A 23,289-nucleotide genomic window follows, 5' to 3' on the forward strand; every position below is an offset into this window, starting at 1 on the left:
GCAACAGTAGAATAAGGGTTCGATTCCGATTTCGGCTGGAAAAGGTTTTTCCCGACAAGGACCCGTCATATTTTCCGACCGAACCGCCTTCCAAATGGCTGAGTACGATGCGATGCTTGAAATTTACAACTGACTAGGCCGCAATTTTCTTTTACGGCCGAGTCAGCAGGAAAGGAGCCTGACGCGATAGACTAGTACGCGCAAGATTCGAGATAGCCAAGCATCAACCCGACGCAACAGACACGTACGCGAATGACTCCATGTAGCCAACCATTAACAGGACACGATAGACTCGGATGCGAACGATAACACATAGTCCAGCATTAACAGAACCCAATAGACACGTACGCAAACAAATCTGCACTTACACGACGCGACAGACACGTACGCGAATGACTCCATGTACCCAAGCATTAACACGACAGACTCGAACGCGAACGATGCCACATAGTCCAGCATTAACACAACCCAATAGACACATGCGCGAATGATTCTACACAGCCAAGCACATACACGACGCGACAGACTCGTATGCGAACGATGCCACATAGCCTAGTATGAATGGAACAGACTTGGACAAAACAAATAACACAAGAACAAGCATCATGTGCATCTTCACCCATGTATTTCAACTTTCTTTGAAGGGCATGTAGTGGATGTTTTGTTGAGTTGTTTTCTCTACTGGCCCTGGGACTCCTACATCTTCAGTCTGAACATTCCTTCTGTTTCGATATTGCCATTGGTGCCACAGTGTGTAACTGGATCTCAGCACAACTGTAGTTTCAGACGGAACCCTTTGTATTTTTGTATGTTTGTGGAACAATATGTGTGCCTAGGCATTTTGATGGTCACATCTTACATTGTCCAATTGAAAATTTGTGGCAGTGTTAGCTCCCAATGGCAATGATTGACTGCACATAGCGGAGGGTATTTTTGCACACACAATAATCTTTGCCTCAACGGTTCTGTGTTTGTTTGACACACAATCACTACTTTATCAATACAGAGCTTGTGTGTTTAGGCCCAGAAACATACATGTTTTGTTGAACATGCTGGGGGGGTGTAACACACATTCCTATGTTTTTCAATATAGTGAGGGGGGCTTATGCCCCATAACGCCTATGTGCTTGACAATGCTGGGGAATTGAACCCCACACTCACATCTTTGTCATTACAGTGATGGTGCTTTGACAAATATTTTTTTTATGTGGCAATTTGTCAGCCTGTTTACATACAAATACAGAATTTTGACATTACAGCAGTGGGGGAGTGTTCTGACTCCACACCCTATAGTCAGAGGATGCTGGTAGTGATAGGCATCCACCCCCTATGGGGTGGACAAAGCTGGGAGTGATAGGCATCCACCCCCTATGGGGTGGACTAAGCTGGCAGTGATAGGCATCCACGCCCTATGGAGTGGACTATGCTGGGAGTGATAGGCATCTACCCCCCTATGGGGTGGACAATGCTGGGAGGGATAGGCATCCACCCCCTCTGGGGAGGACAATGCTGGGAGTGATAGGCATCCGCCCCCCTATGGTGGGGTTTCCTTTCGTGACATTTTGGTGTGTGGTAGGTGTCTGACTTACCTTCTGCGTCATGTGCGACGGTAACAGTAGGCGTACAGTATAGAGAAGACATGCGTGATTGGATAAATGGCTGCTCCGTCTCGTCCCCATTGATTGTGTTCTGGCACGAATCGGAGCTTAAATACACCTCGTCCAAATGCTGCGACGTGCTGGCAGCGGCGCCCTGAACGACGCGTAGTAAAAACGCATCGTACTTGTGTGTCCGGAAACTGGTTGGGAAAAGCCTCCGTATGAGTCGATTTCCGTGTTTCCTGAGCGTGTTCGGTCGTGAAATAGAGCGCGAATCTGAGCGGACGATTCGTCGGAAATTTGCCTGTAATACGCATCGTACTTGCTCGTTTGTAGGAAAAAGCTCCGGATCCCAAACACAGAACTTCAAAGACCCAGACTCTGAATTACATTTGGTGCCTAGAAAAGGACTATAAGATGGGGAGGTAAAGTCACCAAAAATGGATCATCTGTCAAGCAGCCAGATGGGCTGTGTGAGAAGAGGAAGCTCTGAAAGACTTCTGCCTGTGACCACGACTGGGCGCTAAGGCATGCTAGTCTCCATGCTGGATGAGGGGACACCACCCATGGAAACATAGACCACCTGCCCTGGATCCTGGAGCACTAACATGTGCCTGTTTGGCAAGACCAGTGTGCACTGTGAGGAAGAGGAGAGAGTTGGAGGGAGCAAGGTCCTGTCGGGAGCCTTACCTTGTGGACTCCATGTGCGAGGTGTGAGGATTTGGCTATGCATTGATCAAGCTGTCGCCGTGATTTTTCCAGTGACTCAGATATGCCCGGCGAGGGCTGCCGTAGACTGTGCCGTGCGCTGAGGACCATGCGGATCTTGCTGCATTCATACCACCATGCTGCAGTGACCCCGTATGCCAGAGGGGACACTGGTAAAGTTACTGCTTCTAGGGGAGCAAAGGCTGGGGACCCTGGGCTGGGATTGTCTGAGCCCATATAAACCTGTAGCGCTGCAACCCATATGCCAGCAGGGCCTGGTAGTTCCAATGCTGCCAAAGAATTCAGGTCGCCACCCTTAGAAGATATTGAGGAGACGATCCACAGGTTGGACCCACACTAAGAGGGAACGTTCCCCTAATTGCCGGATAGGCTGTGGACGATGTTGCATCCTTGCTGGCTCCAGTTAGGAGCTGAAGAAAGGATTCCTTCCCCCCTGTTATGCAAAGTCAACTTACAGCTTCTTCATGAGCAGGGAACTGCTCCGATATCTGGGAGACCTCTGGCAGTGCTACTCAGGAGAGAGAGTCTGTGCGAGCACCCCTACCTCTCCGTACTGAGCAGAACTCAAGGGTGCGCTTCTGAAGATGCCCACTGCATTGCTGAACTCTTCAGTGCTGCAAGAGCAGGTAAGACGTGAATTGGGCCAGTTGAGGCCCAGGGGAACTCACTACTAACAGTGCTGCAGCACCACAGACACCTTTTACTAAGTTCCTAAAGGGTCAAAAGGGAAACTCTTTAGTACAGCCTAATAGTTTGCCTTCCCTAATGCGGGCAAAAGTGAAAGATGAATAGCTCTGAACACATTACTTGAAGGGGGACAGGAATTCGCCTGACAACTACTAGAGACCCGACCTCAAAGGATTGTGTTGTTGCATTTGAATGCCGCATTTCTTTCCATGTGTAGTTAGAAATAAAATACGACTTTTCATTATTAAAGCAAGTATTTTGCTGGATATTGATTTCTGGTTCGTACTGTTTTCACTTTGAATTATGAGTCGTGTCAACTGACCTGTATCTACATCCCCTCCAAGGGAGCCTTGTCTACTCGACCACAACTACCACTGAGGGTCAAACGCAGAAGGGATATTTGGCCCAGCTGAGCAGAATCCATAGTAGTTACAGCCCCAGGACATCAGGAGTAAAAGGCCTCAACCACCACAATTGGGCACAGTGCCCCTGCGTGCCCTGTGAACCACTGAAAGGGGTTCTGACAATGTTCTTGTGTGAGGATTCAATATTGCTGTTTACAGTTCGGTTGACTCCAGCATTAATTCTTTTCTATTTCACAAATGTATGAAACAGTTTATAAAAATATGTAGATAGCTTTCATGAGGTTAGGTACAACTCCAGCAAATCCCTAATTCTATAAACCAACCTTTTCCATCTTATGGGTAACCAGTATATTTGCGGCATTATCTTCTGCTGGTGTAAGAGGGTAGTCATATTAACAATCACATCATCTTTGCAAATATCTTAACAAGTCTTGATCTGAAACCTCATATTTAAACTCAACGAAGAGGGAACCTAAAGATGTTGCCAAGAATTAGGCCCTTTAATGGCTCTGCCCTGTGTCAGCAGTGGCAGAATCAGACTACAGAACATTCAAGCTGTCCATAAGATACAGTTAGAAGTGCAACACACTATGGACATCGCCAAGTGCACTGTAGTTGACCGTGGCAAGAGCAATCTCCCAAAACGCCTCTGTTTCTATTTCTATTTAGGGAGTTTTGTAAAGCGCTTGGTGACGCACAGCGGCGTGTCCCCGCGCTAAGGAGCGGCTGCTAACTGGAACCTACAGAAGTGGAATACTTTACTGTTCGAATAGTGTAGTTTTGAGCTTGGCTCTAAAGATTAGTTCAGATGGTTCGAGACGCAATATTAAGGGTAATGTGTTCCATCTGACGGCTGCAAGGTACCTAAAGGATCTTCCGCCCATCCGTGCTCTGGACACCTTGGGGACAACAAGGCGTCCCGAGCCAGAAGATCTGAGGGAGCGGGACGGTTCATAAGGTGTCAGCAGTCCTTTCAAAGGGAGAGGAGACCTCCCGTTGATGATCCGATGGCACATGCAGAGTGCTTTGAAATCAACCCTACTTCTGATCGGGAGCCAGTGCAAGGACCGAAGGGCCACCGAGGATGCGGCTCTTCTGGGTAGTCTAAGTACTAGCCTAGCAGCGGCATTCTGTAAGACCTGTAAACGGCTCAGATTCTTCTTCGGAGTCCCTAGATAGAGGAGGTTGCCATAGTCCATCTTTGAGGTGACTAGTGCATGCACAAGGGTTTGACGGGCCTTTACAGGTAAAAACTTCAATGCCTTCCTGAGACTTTTGAGGGTCCCAAAGCATGATCCGACCACCCGGTTGATCTGAGGGCCGAAGGTCAGGTCGAAGTCGAACCAAATGCCCAAGTTCTTTGCTTTCAGGCATGGGATAGGTGTTGAGCCAAGGCATGGAGGCCACCATGCCGACGTCCACGCCGATCGGTCTCCCCCTACGACAAGCACCTCGGTCTTATTTCCGTTAAGCTTAAGGCAGTTTGCGGACATCCAGGCAGCTAGGTCTTGCATACAGGCTCTGAAGATGTCCGCCGAAAGATCGGGTGCGCGCGACAGGGAGATCACCAACTGCGTGTCGTCGGCATAGGAAACCATTCGGAGGCCGTAGCTCTCTACCAAGGAGGCAATCGGGGCTACGTAGAGATTAAAAAGTGTTGGGCTCAGGGACGAGCCCTGCGGCACCCCCTGGTCCAAAGCAATTCGCTCAGAGTAATAGTCACCCTGCCTCACTTGGAAGCCTCGGCCTGCGAGAAATGAATAAATCCATTTCAACGCTGCCCCTCTCACCCCACCTTTGCTCAGACACTGTAGCAAGATGGAATGTGCCACAGTGTCGAACGCCGCGCTAAGGTCTAAAAGGATGAGAGCCATGGTTTGACCCTCGTCAGCACCCTGCCTGAGAGTTTCGGAGGCCCTAAGAAGGGCAGACTCGGTGGAGTGGCGTGGCCGGAACCCGAATTGAGTCGGATGAAGAAGGTTACTGTCCTCCACATATTTCATTAGCTGCTTATTTACCACCTTCTCTGCTACCTTCGAAAAATATGGCAGGAGAGAGATGGGGCGTAAGTTATCCAGCTTATCGAGGCCAATGTTAGGCTTCTTGCGGAGGGGAAGCACCACAGCCTGTTTCCAGTCCACAGGTAGAGAACTGGATCGAAAGGAGACATCTAGCAAATGCCTGATGTAAGGTTCCAGTGTCTCTATGCTGTCACTCAGCCTTTTTGGGGAAGCAGGATCGCGTGGGGAGCCAGATCTGAGGGATCTGCAGATTTTAACGAGATCCTCCGATAGAGGAGTGGTGAAATGAAGTAGCAGATCTGAGTCAGCTTCAGCTCCTGCTAAATCTGCAGGTTCTTCCGCTAAGGGTGGCGTGTCGGGAAAAGCAGAGTAAATCTTGCGCACTTTGTCTCCGAAGTAGTTAGCAATGCGATTGCATGCTGTTACTGAGTAATCTTCATCTCGAGTAACGGTTATTGGGGTGGAAAGGGATTTATATATGCTAAACAATTCCCTAGCCGAGTTTTCCGCCACGTGAATTTTATCTGCATAATAGGTGGCTTTTTCTCTACGGATTTTATTATGATAGGATCGTCGTTTTGTGAGGTAAGCCGCTTTCATCCGATCATCATAAGCCATTCTCCATTGTCTTTCTGCTCGTTTGCAGTCCCTTTTGGCACAGCGCAGCGCCTCGCTGAACCAGGGAGCAGTTCTTTGTCTGTGGACAGCTTTATTAGACCAACCCAATGGGGCTGTGTGGTCCAGAGCAGCCGTGATACGGTCATTTAGCAATTTATTTGCCGCTGTCACGTATTAGATAAGATTCATTCATAATTGAAGATTGTTTTGGATCTAGGTAATTTGGAAATATTGGCAAAACATGTCTATATTAATTTCATCTCTCAACAATACGTCCAGGTGAAAAATGAAAAGAAAATGTCAACCAGAAGTGTAAAGATCGTTAAGAGTATGAAATAACAGATAAAAGCACTTAGGGCATCATAAGGATGGCGGGCGGACTTTGTCTGCCTGCCTGCCATAAGTGCTGAGGTCCCGTTGGGGAGATTAGGATGCGCCCGCCACACTGGCGGGCGCATCCTGCATTTTTTACATTACGGCGGGCGGTGCTTCCTGCAAAAATGCATGTTGTGCATGTGCATTTGCATGCACAACGTGGCAGGTACCGCGTGGTGCCTACCATGTTGTGCATGCAAATGCAGGGGGGTACCATAGGTACCCCCATGTGCACCCCCCAGAATTCCTGGGGGCGTACTACGGGCCCCCAATGGCAAGGACCGCATGCCTTTCCGTGGCTGCAACGCCGCCACGGAAAGGCAAATCCCCGCATGTATCGTAATATGGATGGCAGTGTCTAACAGACACCGCCACCATATTAAAACCTTTTCTGCCCGGTTGACTCATCGACCGGGCGGAAAACCGGCAGATGGTCTTTCCGTCCGCCGGGGTCCCCCCCCGCCATGTGGGTGGTGGTGATCCGCCCGACATTCTAATTGACCCCTTAAATTTGGTGTCTCTTACTGTTATGCAAGAATGTCTGTTGCATACTTATCCCTAATGAGAAGAATGGGAGTAGAAGTAGAAGAGTTGTGTCTAGGCTGCAAACCTGAGAAAGACTAGTGGGAACCTTCAGTAGCATACATGAGATCAGTTTGTGGTTCACTCTCACTGAGGTGTCATGATTATCAGCACAGTGTGACCCAATGCTGTTTTTTTGCTGTTATTTTTTGCTGGGATATTCCTCATTGCATGTGAAAGTGCAAGTTATTTGTTTAGAAACCTCTCGACTGGCAAACCATAGTCATCCAATATCAATCTTTCAGACTTGATGGCCATTCTTCTAGGTGTAAGATTCTAAGATAAGTTGCACGCAAGGTGTGGCTCATCAAATGATCCTCTGAGTAACCTATGACCCGTCCCCTTCCGCAAAGTCCACCAGCCAAAAAAGAAAACTTGTAAAGAAAATTACAATATAACATATTACCAAAGGTGAGGCAAAAGAGGAAGGAATATGTTACTCTTAAAATTATGCAAACTGGTGTTTGCAGCCCTAATACAAGTTCTCTGGCACTCAGAGTTGGCTAATATAGGGAGCTGCTGGTGGTGGTAGGAAGGAGATGCAGGGGACAATATGCATGTCATGTGCATTGTATATCAACTTTAACACTAGTTTCTTATAATTGCCATTCTTCAGAGATGTTCCAACTATATTGGAATCTGTGGAATCTAGAACACAAATGTAGTAAAAATATTGTCTGGAAATACTCATAACAGCTGAAAAAATATTTCACCTGTTTTCTGTTTCAAACAATATTTCAGTGTGTTTACTTTCTATAAGCTAGGGAATTCACATATGACCTTTCATAGGAAGGATACATCTGTGAATCTCCTCTGCTTTTTTTGTATTTGCCAAATTGCCACCACAAAAAGCACTGCTCTCATTGTCTGTTGTTCCTCACTTTTCATCATTATGCTATACATATTTTGATAACCAAACATATACGTTACATAGGTTGTGCTACTTTGCATAACAGCCACCAAAATATATAAGCATTGACAAAGACAATAGGTCTCGCCTTTTGGCGTTGCCAATGCTTTTTGTCATTGGTGTTCAGTTCTGGAAAAAGAGAAAAAAGTTAGTTATTGACAATACTAAATAGCATTGTCAAATTAAAAAATACTTTGGCGGGATGATGTTTATAAAGTTGGGTCTGGTGGCTTAGTTGACTAATGTGTGCACTGTAAGGGCCTGTCTTCGACCTTTTGGTCACAGGTTCAAATCCAGGGGGGTCCACTCAGCCTTTCATCCTTCTGAGGTCAATACAATTACTGCTATAGAGTTGGGTAACAATAAACATCTGTTATTCAGCGCCAAGATACCATTGGGTGAACATGTGCTTTACAAATATATATGTTATATTTATCATTACGCATTCGCACACCTGGGGCATGACACTATAGCGGCATGATCATGTATAAGCACATATGTTTCACTAAGCATACACGTGCATATGTTATAATGTGATGGTTATCTGGACTTTGTTTTTTTATTTACTGTTCCAAAGATGGTGGGTGCTCATCTTGGAGAGCGAAATTAAACAAAATTAAATAAAAGGCGTGCTAAAACACATTTACAGAAAGGTGTGGAAAGGTAGCAAATTGTAGCTTCTATACCAACCTAAAAAAAAAAAATACATGTAAAAAGTAAAAAACGGGTATAGGTAGGGTAGACAGACAGGCTGGGTGGAGCAAGTGAACACCACTGGCCAGTGGGGGCAGGGAGCAAGGAGGGGCAGCAGAGGGGAGGGGATATTAATTTAAAAAAGAGTTGAGCAGGACAGAGAGGGGTAGAGATGGAGGAAGTATGGGGCTGTGGGTGAGCCACACAAGAGTGTGAGAACATGGGGCACCATTAGGATGGCGGGCGGACTTTGTCCACCCGCCATCCCATCGTAGAATGGGACCGCCCGCCATTGGTGTGGGGGGTCCCGTTGGTGACATTAGGATGCGCCCGCCACACTGGCGGGTGCATCCTGCATACTTGACATTGCGGCGGGCGGTGCTCTCTGCACCACCTGCCGCAATACCAAGAAGGCATGTCGTGCTGTTCCATGCACAACGTGGCAGGCACCACGCGGTGCCTGCCATGTTGTGCATGGAACTGCAGGGGGGTACCATAGGTACCCCCCATGTGCACCCTCCATGCCCCCAGAATCACTGGGGGCCCGCTACGGGCCCCCAATGGCAAGAACAGCCTGCCTTTCAAGGCATGTCCCGCACATATGCTAATATGGATAGCGGTGTCTCTCAGACACCGCCACCATGTTAACAGCTTTTCCGCCCGGTAGGCAATCAGGCGGATTGCCTACCGGCTTAAAACCGGCGGACGGTCTTTCCGTCCGCCGGGGTCCCCCCTGCCATGGTAATGGGGTTTTTGGCAGGCGGATCGCCACCGCCATATGGGCGGTGGCGATCCGACCGCTATCCTAATGACCCTCTAAGTGCGTAGAAAGGAGGAAGCTGCACCGAGGGTAGAGCCGAAGAGACATAGAAAACTGTTATGCTGCCATGGCATGCTAAAAGTAAGCAGAGGCATAATACAAGTCATCCAATCAAAAAGATAAGTGAAGAAGATATCTACATGGAAAGGAGAAACCGAAAAAGAGAAAAGGAAGCCATTGAATAAGCAGCAAGTGAATGAGACTGACAATAAAGCCAACCAATGATAAGCAATCGGCTGACCCAAACCCCCATGTAAATAATGGTACTGTCCGCAATAGGTCTTTTGACAACAAACACCTAAAGCTGTCTTCAGGCTAGACCTAAAAAGATGGATTTATACATTATCTTTCGGGGCCATGCAGCTGCTAATATGAATTTGTTACAGATATAAAACAGGACGTATTTTGAAATGCGCCTCATGCCACACTGTATTTGTAGATAGCTAACTTTACATTTAAATAGCTTAGTATTCATAGAGGTTTTAAGAGGCCTTTGAAGCCAATTTGCAAGATAGGGGTGTAAAAGGCTGCTCAGCATTACAAAGGAGAGATTTACATAATGTTGAAAGAGCTGAGTCTAGGATCAGGGTGTTTGTAGCTGGAAACATAATACATCAATGGTTCTACAGTAAATGCCTGAGGAAGTCAGCTTGCATCCAGGGGAGACATGTTAGCGGAAAGAGAATAGCAAGGAAAACTACATTTTGGAAAAGTTGATTTATTTATGCAACATGAACGTTTCAAACAGAAATGTTGCACACAAGGCAATAAGGGTACACAGGTCAGATTGGATAGGTAATACAAATCAAAATGGGTGATTAGGGTATATTTCAATAATGCGTTGTTTCTACAAATTTAAAATACCTAACCAAGAAACAATACAAAATTGCAAATCACATATTCAGTAGCACTTCTATTTTAGCGTGAGAATTCTCCTTGTATTTTAAGACGAACATACATTCAGTAGAACATTAACCTTATAAGGCAACTGGATTTAGTGAAAATCAAGAGAATACATTCATGTACTCCATTGTGTGCGCGAGGCCAGGGGCTAGGTTAATGCTTACTAAGGCTCTGGTGGGATCTTCCTCAATATAGCACAGTTTGTAAGACAATATTAGTCTAGTGCTCCTACAACTAGGTTTTCTCACCATGCTGGGGAAAAACCTTTGTCCAATCCAGAACAACCCTCAACCACAGAATTAACTGCTAAAAGAGGAGCAAGAAATCCGCAAAAAGAGGAAGTTGCATGTTTGTGACCCTAACTGGTTCTGTGAGATCATTCTCTTTGTTCATTGCTGCGGTTTGCCTTAGACCCTGTGGTTTGATACACACAGTACAATAGTTTTTTAAGCACTCCTTTTGATAAGGAGTTTAAAGCTAACCTTGCTATGAAAGTAGGATCAAATTGAAACTCTTCGGAGTTGAATTATGATTTTGTCCAGGTACAGCATCTTTAAACCTGCGATGCTTTTTTCCGCATTCTTCATGTAGAGCGCAGCTGTACGCCATGTTAGTGCCCACAGTGGCTAACATGTTCTTTGGTGCGGAGACATACATTTCCCTTGAAACTACATTTAGGGATCACATCTTTGCATTAACCAGTGTTGGATTGTACATTATTTCTCAGTTAAACACAAAAAAGGTTTTGGTTACTTTGTTTAAAAAATATCATATCTCTCTCCCTGTTTACACACAGAAATCAAGCCAGACCTAAAACAGTGCTCAGATCCTACATTTTCTTGCACACACAGAGCCAACTTACCTGCAGCATGTATCACCAGTCCCAGTGTTGCAGTGATGCTTGTGCCAGCAGACATTCCTGTCCTGGGATCTACAATAAAATGTAAATTAGATCCAGAAAACTATTGTAGAGGAATTTAGCTAAAGACAGATTCTCAGACCTATATGATAACAGATTCCTTTGCCCACTCTCCCACCTTCTGCCGAGGAATAGGACTACATACAGTCTCCTCGTCATGTATGGCTGTGTAAGAGTCCAGGCTTGATACTCATGTATCATGCTACTTTTGTCGGTCTTCTGCTTGCCACAGGTAATCACGAGCAGTGATGCTGGTCACACCCAACCGCACGCGCTTGCAAGCAGCTGCACACATGCACCGTACTTTCTGGGAAGACAGAACTCTATTACTTCTGTGTTCTCTCCATCAACTTGCTATACAGATCATCCATTAAACAAGGCTAGCATTAATTTTGGGTAACTAAAATCAAAATCAAAGGGGACCCATTAAAAAAGCTCAAAGATTTATTGAACCTTGTCAATGTCTGTGTGCAATCTGAAGGCTCTGAAAAGTTCGGCTCATCCTTTTACCTTACTTATCTTAGTCAGATGAGTTGCCATGACTTATTTATCCCTATTTTTATAGCTTATCAAGACTGTTTACGCTACTGTTAACTTCCTAAGTGATAAGGGTTATCGTCTTCTGTGCATAGTTAGGACCTACAATGGAAAAGGGCAGCGTCTCGAGGTACAAGTGTGCCTTTACTGTCACCCACCACTAAGCGATGCCGACCTCTGTTTTAGGATTAAATATCACACACCATTTAGGATGAGAATCTCCCACTACCTGCTACCCTATAGTCTCTGGGTCACCAGTTCCTCAGTCTAGGGAGCCCAACTGTAGCTCCAGGGGCGGAGAGGGATTGGGCCACACCAGTCTTGCAAACCCAAAAAGACAAAGGGCTCGCCGCAGACCGCGAGGACCTTGTTTGACTTTCCTAGCTGAGTAGATGTGTCGGTGTGGGATCACTGGCAGAAAATATCAAAGGTGGCTCTTAGAAGAGTGTGCTCACTAGACATCACTCAGTCACATCATTCTTTGGGGAGGCCTCCTCCAGCCTCTCAGAGGGGTAGGCAGCGAGTTAAGGGGCTGTGTCTGAGCTCTGGACTCATTCAGCTGGTCAGGGGATCCCACAAAGGGAAAGTCAGCAGCAACAGCCAACAGCACTAGCAGCAAGGCATGCCGGCAGAGCTTCCTCAGCTTATTTACAGCTTAGTCCTAGTGATGAGGATGATGCCAGCACACAGCTCCAGGCTTTGGAATAACCGATGGTAGCAACATCCAGGCAGGTCGAGGTCAAAGCAAGGTTCACAGATCTGAAGGTATCCTCCAGCTCATACTCCAAAGCTTTGCAGCCCACTGCTAGCCACAGTGTGGGTCATCGCGCAAGTTGAAATGTCCAGCCAGTCCGATCTGGTCACTTTCCTTCAGTACAGCCTTTGGGAAGGTTATCTTTTACTGTATACCGCACTGCTCACCATCTGTGTGTGGATTAGTAGGTGCTCCTCACAGGAAACTGCCCTGGCATAAGTGCACCAGAGATGTTTGAGACGTATTTACCGTGCACTTTTGTTCTACTGTTCTTGCAAACATTATATTTACTAAAACAAAACTATAAAAAGCCCCACAGTTTGCCCCAAAGCTCTTGATAAAATCAGCCCAGGGAGGTCAGAAGGCAACTCTCCTGGGTGACAGCAGCTACCCGAAAAACAGGATTAAGCCACCATCTGTCAGGCTTTAGGTGGTCAGGAGGGAAGGGAAGGTTGGAAGGGGGTTCAAGGGAGGGCTTCCGCTTGAAAACTTCAAAGTGGGGTAGGGTCTCCCCTCTGAGGTCCCAGACATAACCAGTGATCCTGAGGAGCATCAGCTTGCAGTTTGAAGGATTCCACTTGATGAACTTGTAACATGCCCCCATTAACATGAACAACAAAGAGCACGCGGCCCGACCCCAGCAGAAGATGCAGGCGGTCGGACACCTGCAGCCAACACAAACAGCAGCATGAGAAGGGTAAGGTGGGAAACAGCCCCACAGCAGTGGCACAAAGCGGGTACACCCGCAGTCCCCCCAGACTTTATGCAGCGATTTCCCACCCTAGAAAGAAGTGGTGCAGATGTGATAAGCAACCTTGCTCCTGGGAACAAGAGGGCCAGAAGCATCTTAGGATTGATAGTTCTCTGCAAAAGAGAACAAGGGTCTTACACCAGCGTCACACACCAGAGATAAAATACTGTGACTAAATCTAATGTGGTCTGCATGAATAGATCTTCTATTATGTGGTATAAGGGCCTGTGTGTCCCTAGTTTCCAAGATGACCTACACTAGTAATCTTATTGGTACAACACAAACAAGACCTTTTCTCAGATCCTAAAATGAGAGTGCTGCACACACACTCTTGTATTAGTGGTCAGTGTGTTCACTGTCAGTGCAATCTTAGCCTACGGGTGGAGGGGTGTGGTCGTCCTCTGACTCAGTCTCCTCCGCTCCCGGACACGCATGCCCAGCAGCCCTCCCTTTCTGAAGGGAGTCCTGGCCTCGCCCCATTTCTGGTTTCAGGGGCTGATCCATGGGAGGATGCACAATCTTTGGCCCCTGCACTTGGAATGGCCCCTGATGGCTGTCGGCCTCATACTACACGGTCAGATGAGTGAGACGTGGTCGATCGCTGCTCCTTGAACATGCCCGGTCCTTGCTCCTCATCTGAATAAGGTGTTTGGCCCCCATGGCCAAGGTGCAAGGACTGGTTTATAGCCAGAGTTAGCACTACACTTTTTCTTAAATAGTACCCAAAGTAGACCTGATCCAGGACTTTGCCCTCACTTGTGACTGAATTGTATGGCCGACTGTTTATCAGCAGGCCCCAGAGGAGGACAGTAAAATGATGTAAGCCCTGGGTACCAAACTATGACACTAGACAGAACCAGGAAGGGAGCTGGCAAATTAGGTGAATAAGGAATACAACTCCCAAAATCACAGCTTGGTTGCGGGGCCTTAACCCGCATGCCTTCTTAGATCGAACTATACTTCTATATAAGTCTGGGACTGTAGCAATTCACGTTTTCTGTATGGTCTTCCGAAATGTTTTCCCTTTAATGAACTGATGGCTAGTATTGTGACTGCGCACAGTGACGCTTCCATTCGGTGTCACAGAGCCTGAGCTCTTCCCCTGTAAAACATAATCTAAAATTGGTTACACCTGATTTAGAGCCATGGTAAGTTGGTGCAGGAAATGCACTAGTGGCTTGAAACCAAAATGTCACATGTGCGTTGTGGTGTACATTTACACCACCCACATGTGTTGCCAAAATATAGGCTCCATAGAGCACTTTATGTTCCTGGTTAGCAGCTGTAAAGCCAGTGCAGTAAAACGTGTTAGAGCAAATTGCTCTGCCATGTAGAAAAACCTAGTTTAATACATTGGTTGAGTCACCTCTAAGTGGGTACTTAATGCATAAGAGCTGGGCATGCTAAATATTAAAGGCAAGAATTTTCCTACAGTGAAAGATTATCAAAGCTGTTTTTCACTGTGTAGGTAAAGTGACACTTTCACCTGAGAAGGTCTAATCATAAATAAATCTGTTTTCATAATTTGGCCTGGAAATATGGTAGGAGACTTGCCCGAAAGTCACCATACACATTTTCTAAATGAATGATATGAAAAGTTTAAAGTGGAGAAAAAAAAAGTGTCAGTAATTGCACAAGGAGGAGGTGTGGCATTGAGGCTAGAGATTTGGAACCTGAGAACCCAGGTTTGAATCCCAGCCTTGGCTCTTGACTCACATCCTGTGATTCTAGACAAATCACTTAATCTTCCTGGACCTAAAGATGTGGAATGCAATGTGTGGATTGTATTTGTGCACTTTCCACCTGATCTTCTCACATTCCTCAGGTATTGCACAGTGCTCTGTTGTTTTCTGGCTAGTGCCGTGCTATATAAATAACCAATCCATACATACCTACCGTGGTACGAGCAGTAGCTGCCAATCTGATCGACGATGAACATGAGGATAAATCCCATTACCAGGAAGATCCCAATGAAGAAATGAGGAGAGCTGGTGGTGTCTTCTTGAGCAGACCCCTTAGGCGTGGGGCTTTCCTGAGAGATGTTTACATTCAGTGCAATGTTTCTGCATGGTCGGGCTCCTGTATTTTAAAACAAGTGATACAGTAAGGTATGTAAAATTAAAGAAAACACAATTGACAGACTTTATCAGAAACATCCAACACAGCCCAGATATGCGATGAGGGCCCATTATGAGTGGCCCAGATTGGATATGAGTGTCAAGGAATAAACTGTTCTAGTGACACACGTAGATTTGCTCTTTTTAAGGACCTCATACAAGCACTGATCAGGAAAGGTATTTCATCCCTAACAAATTAGAGCAATCCTTTAGGGAATCCTATAGTTTCTTGATGCAGAAACAATATCATCGTCCTAACACCATTATGCATACAGAGTTGAAAGCATTATCCAATAAGTCTTGATTCTTTTAATCCGTGCCACTGTTGCAAGTGTAATGCAACATATGGTGTTACATCATCTACAGCAAGTAATACAAAATCCAGCAATGACAGGGACACAGTCACTAGTTACTAAAGGCTTATCATGGCCAGAAAAGGTTTCTCTGACCACAAGGATGCTTGGAAATCATATGTGTTGTATCCTACTGTCTCAGAACTCTTTGTGTCTACTTCTTCCTTTCGTTCAGGTTCAGCGTTGCTATTCTCTCAATTTTCTATCACAATGGCAGATGCTAGCATTTCTCAACCACCCTCTTTCTTCATTGATTTTAGAGCGCAATGGAAACAATGGGTAAAACTGGTTGGTTCCTAACTTATGGCAAAAAGAGGCGAGAACATTCGCCCTTCAGAAAACAACATATTTTGCTACACAATATTGGTATAGAGGGCAGTAAAGTGCATAGGAGCATACCAAAGCTAATTAAGGTTGGGGGAGATGGAGGCAACATGCAACTGGATGTGTTTCAGGTTACCTTTAATCTGCTTGGGGAGCTTTATGCGGCTCAGAGTTTTAGAGAGGGAGGAATTCTTTGATTGAGTAAAAAGAAAAAATGACAAGTTACCTTGCTGCACTGAGAGGTTTATCATATGTATGCAAATCATCATTTAGGGAAATTTACTAAACCCTTCAATCCAAGAAAAGGCTTTGGCACACAATCCTGACCTTAAGGACACTGTAAGTATGGCCCAGGGAATACAACACATGGCAGGCTAGGTAAAAGAAATGAAAATACAAATGGAAAAGGTTTCTGATGGGATGGAAGAGAAGAAGAATGAGTATGGTACTAAAGTAAAAGAATATCTGGTACCAAAGACTAAACATAACTATGATTATACCAAATGTATTATCGTAGATGAAACTTTGGAAATTTTTCGAACAACTCTAATTGTATGTCAAAAAGTCTTCCTGTTGAAAGTGTTTGAAACATGACCTCTTCACTAGTCTGTGTGTATAGAGAATTGAACTCAATAAATATATATTCAGTCGAATTTGTGAATTTGTGACAAATGATGAGCACTTACTCTTTCAGCTCCAACTTAAAACTACTTAGCTGTGAAATTACCTTAGATCAGGCAATCACAGTGGTTGCATAGTCGTATTCAATTTACCCTACTTGACAGCAATTTGCTTAAGGAAAAATTTTGTGATGAAGAATACGTGTTAGAAAAAGTGAACAACAACTCTAGGATGTATAATAAACACCTGATTCTCCTAGAAGGGATGGTAAAGATTTAAAAAATTTTGAAGGGGGAAAAGTAAAACAGTGTGGACAATTTACATTGCAAAGTGACGGTCCAACTAGGTTGGAGACAACAAAAGGTGATCCCGATGACATAGAACCAGTCCTTATGGTGTAGAGATCGTTCATTGGGGAAGCCATTTGCAGAGAGTAGCCAGAAGCGTACACAGAATGTTTGGGCTTACATACCAATTTCCAGCACCAAATCAAGCTGAAGGGCAATATTGTCCCTGAATAGTGTCAAAGCCTTTATCCATTTTTGCATTAAAATCGTGAAGCATCGGATTTGCATGAGTTGTCCATGCTAAGGTTGAAACGGCCTGAAAGCCTAAAACTATGTTGATAGCCTACAAAATAAAAAGTCAGATCAGAATGACCAGGAGGAACCGTGGACGTATTGGGATGGCCAAGGCAAGCAAACAATGAGTGAAATCGCCTGGGCGTGACCCAAGCACGCAAAGGCGGGAGAATCAGACCCAATGCACCAATAAAAACCCCGTATTTCTAAACGGCACAACAATGAACAAATGGCAATTCATGGGCATGCCAAAAGCCGATAGAGGAGATAACAACAGGTCTTGCAAACAGCGAATGTGCACTGGTTAGGCTCGACCTAAACTTGAAAAAGGCATTTTACCATTCAATGCCCATTATTACCGTTTAGGATTAACTAGTGACACTTTTACAGTTTGGACTAAAGAGCACTGTGCTGATCCAGACCTGCCAACTCACATGGTGCCACCATGTGCCACATAATTTAGACTCCCTTCACGCGGGTGAGGAGCCAAAATCACATGGTGGCAAGGAAGACAAATTGAAAAACACTGCACAAAGTGGCTTTCCTCCTTGTCTTTCATGGCTGTAAGCAGCTGATGTCCATTAAGGGGTGTGAAAGTACCCCAGGGCATCAGCAACAATCTCAGCATACCTTTATTTTTCTGGGGAGGCTGAGGGAGGGCTTGGTGAAGGGCAGACTGCCCCTTAGGTAGCTTTCAGCACCACGCCCTGCCCACTGCAATGCCCCACCCCCTCCACGCATGCTGAAATGTATTTGTAAGTTGGCAGGTATGCTAATGGCGATGCTTGAAAAAGACTTTACTAGAAAAACAGACTTTGTGGCTGATTTAGAGTGTTGTTGGTGTTGTATATGTGCTTCATAAATAGAAGTAGCTCTCCACCTAAACCCAGGAACTACCCAGAGTTGCTAGATTTGATTCGCATAATGTATGCAGCACTATAACCCTATGAGTGTTTGGCTTTTACATATACTGGTGCCCATTGTGTCTGGCCAAAGCTTTGCTTCTCTGACGGTAGATATGTGACAGTACCTGACACATATGTTCTCTTGGCATGGATGTTTTTTTTTTTTTACCAATCTAATGTTGCACCACTGTGCCTGGAATGGTAAAGCAACTGTGCTATTTTCCAGCCAACAAAGCAATTGACAAGGAGCTTCAACTGTATTAAAATTTTTATTTTTTACTCTATTCCCAGCCAAGATACAAGAAATAAAATGTCCAGAAACATATCAAATATGAATAGTTTGACGAGATTCAATTTCCAGGAGTCTTGGTATCGCGTTCAGAATTCAACTTTTATTCATTTACGTTTTTCAAAATAAAACTTTTTTCCCAAAAACATAAATAAATAAAAGTTGGACATTTTATTGCTTGAATCTTGGCTGGGAATAGAGTATAAGATACATTTTGTAATACAGTTCACGCTCCTTTTGAATTGCTTTATTGGTTGTTTGTTGTGGCTTCTAAGCAGAGGAGTCACGAAAAACAGAGCGTAAGAGCATTCATGATATTTGGTACAATACATTAGTGCGACATTAGTGCCCACACTGCTGGTGCGTATTCTTTTATGCTATTTTTCAGCTTGGTGTGGACAGTACTTACTAATCCTTTGCTTAAAGACTTTGCTGCAAAAATAGCAAAAATCTTTGTCGCTTTCCTAGCGCAGCATGGATAGCACTATGTTAATACTTTGCCTAAAAGGCTTTTCTAGAAAAACAAACATTTGAGGTGGGCAGAATTAGACTGTCAGTGGTGTTGTATAGACACACCATAAAAAGGAGCAGCTCTCCATTTAAAACTGGGAATTACAAAGAGTTCCTAGCTTTGATTTGCATTATATTCATGTGTATACATATTTTCAGGTATTTTAATCCCCTTCACGGTCCTTGCTTCCCATATAGGGGCCGATTCCGATCCTGGATAAACCGGGTACGAACCGTCGGACGGAGCGTTTTCTCCGTCTGACTCGTACCCGGTCGAAATACCTTACAAACATGCAAGTACGATTCTTACGCAAACACCATTTGCGTACGAATCGTAAAAAACACCGACCGAACAAAAAATACCCACAATTCCGATCTGGGACACCGCGGACGTGACGTCCGGACGGAGTCAGGCAGCGTTTCACGAACCAGCAAGTACGATTCGTATCGACGTCACTCCGCACGGACAATATTTTACGGGAGCCAAAAACTGTCGGGAAATCAGGACGACGCGCACAAGGAGCACCTGTACGCGACGGACAGCCATGGACCCAAACCTACGTGTCATCCCGGCCCTCATTGCAGTCCACCTGGTGTACAGGAACCGCCGCAGATGCCGCAGAAGGTCAGAACAACACCCAGGGTCAAAGGGGGGGAGGCAGGGGCAGGAAACATAACCCCCACCCAAGTCCAAAATCAAACATGCCCTGTACATACCTGACCCCCAGGGCCTGGTCACTTCGGGGGTGGGGGCGACTCCACCAAGGCCTGCGTCCGCCACAACGGAAGTCAACATGGACGCGAACCGGCAACACAACAATTGTGGTACGCACCATACGGTGTTTTTACCATACGGTTGTGCATTCGGACGGACGGGACGGATCGTACTTGCGCGTTCGGACTTCGGTTTCCCGATCCGTACGTAAAACTGTCCGGGGACGTGTCGGACACTTTTTCCGACCCGAGGACGTGTTGGGGAATTTTGCCAATGCGATTCGTATGGAGTTTTTTACATACGAATCGTACTTGCCAGTTTGTACGGGACTTGTACGATTCGTACGTAAAAAAAATCCGGAGACGATTCGTACGGGGAAAATTTTAAACGGATCGGAATCGGCCCCATAGTGTTCTGATTTTGCATTTTAATTATGTTAATTATTTATTTTCTCCTTTACCCTCAAAGTTCTCTCCACCCTTTCCCAGCCGTTTGATTGTACAACATTTAGACTGTTGATGCAAATGTTTTGACATGTCAGTTGGTGTTAAGCTTAGTAGTGACCGAAAAGGTGTTGATGGTGAATTTGGAATAAATATTGCATGTAAGGTACTTCCTGTGAAGGTTCTTTACTACAGTTGGCCACTTTGCTAGGCCAGAGAAATATGGCAAGGGGGAAGGACAGATCCAGGGACACATGGGGTACTACAGGCAATAGTGACCCTAGGAGAGGCCTGTCTCTTAGTGAAACGGCTCTATAAGGCTCAATTAGCGATGGTCACAAAACCCTTAAACAAATCCCGAGTAAGATGTTAAACCCTCTTAAGCAGGGAACTGTCAGATGGGGTTTGGGCTAGGATTCTGGGGAGCCCACAACGGATCTCTAAAAATGCAGCTCTCATCCAATTTAACTACATACATAAGACATACCTCACACCACACCGGTTACAGGTCATGTATGGGGGATATGACCGAAGATGCCCGAAATGCAGGGAGTGAGATGTGGGTTTTGATCACATGACGTGGTTGTGTCCGAGATTACAGTTTTTGGGCTTCAACAATAAACGCGATCAACAGGACATTGGCGCACTCTTTACCATGCACAGTAGAGGTTGGGCTACTGGGACTATTCCCTAGGCCCAAAGCTAAGAACGCCGGTACCAAATTTGCAGATCTTGCAATGGTCCCGGCACGGAAACAAATAGCGCTGAAGTGGATGGCGAAGTTGGACCCTTCAGAGGTGGCATGGGAGAGAAATGTGGGCGAGAGCAGAGAAGAGGGCACTGTTACGAGATAATGCAAGGACACTGCGTTGCCGCCCCCTGGCAGGACTATGGACAGAAGTCCTACATGCATGGGGAGTAGGAAAGAGAAGACAGCGGACGAGAGTGTAAGCGACACACAGTGAGCGGCTCATGAAGTGGCACTCTACCGGACGATATGACTGTTGGGCCGGAGAAGGCACTGCCTGGAGATTAATAATGAACATAGGGCTAACCCGGCCCCCCACTCCTGGGATGGATGAAATACACTGGTTAAGAAGTAGATACCCGCCCCCTCACTGAGACGATTTAGATTCTAAAGAATCAAACAGTGTAGACTCTGGATGACCCTGTGACTACGTTGGTTTTTCTGTGCTTTGTTGGCTTAAGTAGCACATAATATGATGGTTATTGTATTCATATGGCAGCCCCAGTGACTCCTCGAGGGTCAGTATACATCTAAAGCAATAGGAGACATATATATCTCACTAGAGGTAGACAGCGTAGCAGTCAAAGAGGCTGTTGGCTACTCTTTACCGTTGGATATCCCAATTGGGTAGTAGGCTTGAAGTAGCCATAAATAATACGGATTATATATTGGATTGAGACTGGATGGAGAACTGTGGTGGGCTATATGACTCATGTAAACATCGTTGAAAACTATAACTGAACATGCCAATAAAGATATATTTGAAAAAAAAAACAACAAGTGTGTGTACATTCTCCACACACACGCACACAGCTGTCCATACCGTGGGTGTAACCGTCTCACACATCAATAACACAAACCAAGCTGTGCAGCTTCAGATGTGGTTGGACCATTCTTTAGTTACCAAAAAAATTAATTGTGTCCGTCTGTAATGCCACTAGTGGTCATGTAAAGCGCTCTGATCCCTTCAGATCTAGTTTGCGCTATATAAAACTCCCCTCCCACCCCCCAAAAACAACATTCCCCCTCATGACTATTCTGGTCTTCATGACGATCCAGTGGCGCAGCCCACCCAAACCAGGCAACTCAACGACACAGGAGAGGAAAGGCTTGATGCGCAGTATAATGCAACAGGTCCAAAGCCACAAACTACCTGAGATGCATTGGGCCTAATATATCATATTCTAAGGATCATATTGAACACACAACAAACCGGCTCCAGATGGACGAAAAAAACAAAGTCTGGGAACAAATCTGTCAAAAAAAACTAAACGGGTCAAAAATGATGTAATGGAATGAAATGCAAGAGCTACAATAAACTAACAAAGCCCGGGGCACACATCATTACACAAGGGGTGAGCGAGGGGAGGCAATGTGTCTGATGGTGCAAGCCACCTTTCGTGACGTCACTTCCTGTCGTGACGTCAGCGTCCCCCCACTTCTTTTTTTAGGACTTGTGCCCTGGGATTAACCCAGGGCTCCGATGTACACCCCGAGTGCATCATGAAACCAGGTGCCAAGGACACAGATGCCCTGAGGAGTTGTCTCGCAGCAACACTGAAGGCAGATTAATGTATCACCAGGCAACCAATGCACAGGATTAGCAGTAGAGGGTTAGAACCCAGCAGGATTCTACTTAGCGCAGACTTTCCCAGCAAAGGAGGTTCCTTTTGAAACTAAGGCTCACACTACGTCATAATCTATCCTGATGCATTCTCATGCGAAACCAGGAGGGTTCAGAAACGCGTCAAACGTCATGCAATAAAATCATTAGCCATCTTTGACCAAAAGTGTTTAAGCCAAGCACACTTAAATTGCCTCTTTTTGTAACAAGAATCCTGATGCGCTGAGGTCTCCTGGGGACTGCGGAGACGTGCAGCGCTCCCACAATCTTGTAAACCTTATGGTAATCAAGGTCAGGTAGGTGCTTGATAGAAAGCAGAGTTCAGAGCAACAACTTGCAGATAATGATGTGAACATGCAAGTAAATGATTGCGATTGTCAATAAAAGAAGTGCATCCTTGTAGCAAAACATGGTATAGGTCTGAAAGAACATCAAATCTGCCAGGTAAAGTATAAATGGGGTCATGTTGCCTGTTAGCTGACATCATAAGCACGATGACTCCATGATTTTTAAGTGGCTCTATCCCAGGCCAAATGTAGTTATGAACACTGTCTTCTTGTAGATACAGATGATCACCCTCTTACAGAAACAGGCTGCAGAGAACCACCCCCGAAAAAACACACACCTGGAAGAGGAGATAACCACATATCTTAAAAGAGGACGCAGAACAAAGTCACACCCTGCACAATATGTAGTCTGACTTAAGTCCCTCAAAATAGACATAATCTACACTAGGAAATATGACAGAAGGAGCAAATATCATAAGAGATCTTCTAGTCACACAGGGCTGGCTCAAG

At 45.5% G+C, this 23,289-nt stretch overlaps 1 protein-coding gene across 2 annotated transcripts in view; it reads right to left on the minus strand.

Annotated features, from left to right (window-relative positions):
- The window catches only part of LOC146821901 (zinc transporter ZIP9-like), a 164,395-nt gene that overhangs the window by 52,914 nt on the left and 88,192 nt on the right, over positions 1-23,289 (minus strand). For both annotated transcript variants that reach the window (XM_085612990.1, XM_085612989.1), the window contains exons 3-4: positions 15,159-15,341; positions 11,164-11,232 (exon numbers count right to left, since the gene is read on the minus strand). In XM_085612990.1, coding sequence (XP_085469116.1) covers positions 11,164-11,232; positions 15,159-15,341 — 252 coding nt within the window. The remainder of the gene's footprint in view (positions 1-11,163; positions 11,233-15,158; positions 15,342-23,289) is intronic.

Source organism: Triturus cristatus, chromosome 6 (assembly GCF_964204655.1).
Source record: "Triturus cristatus chromosome 6, aTriCri1.1, whole genome shotgun sequence".
NCBI classification, from domain to species: Eukaryota; Metazoa; Chordata; class Amphibia; order Caudata; family Salamandridae; genus Triturus; species Triturus cristatus.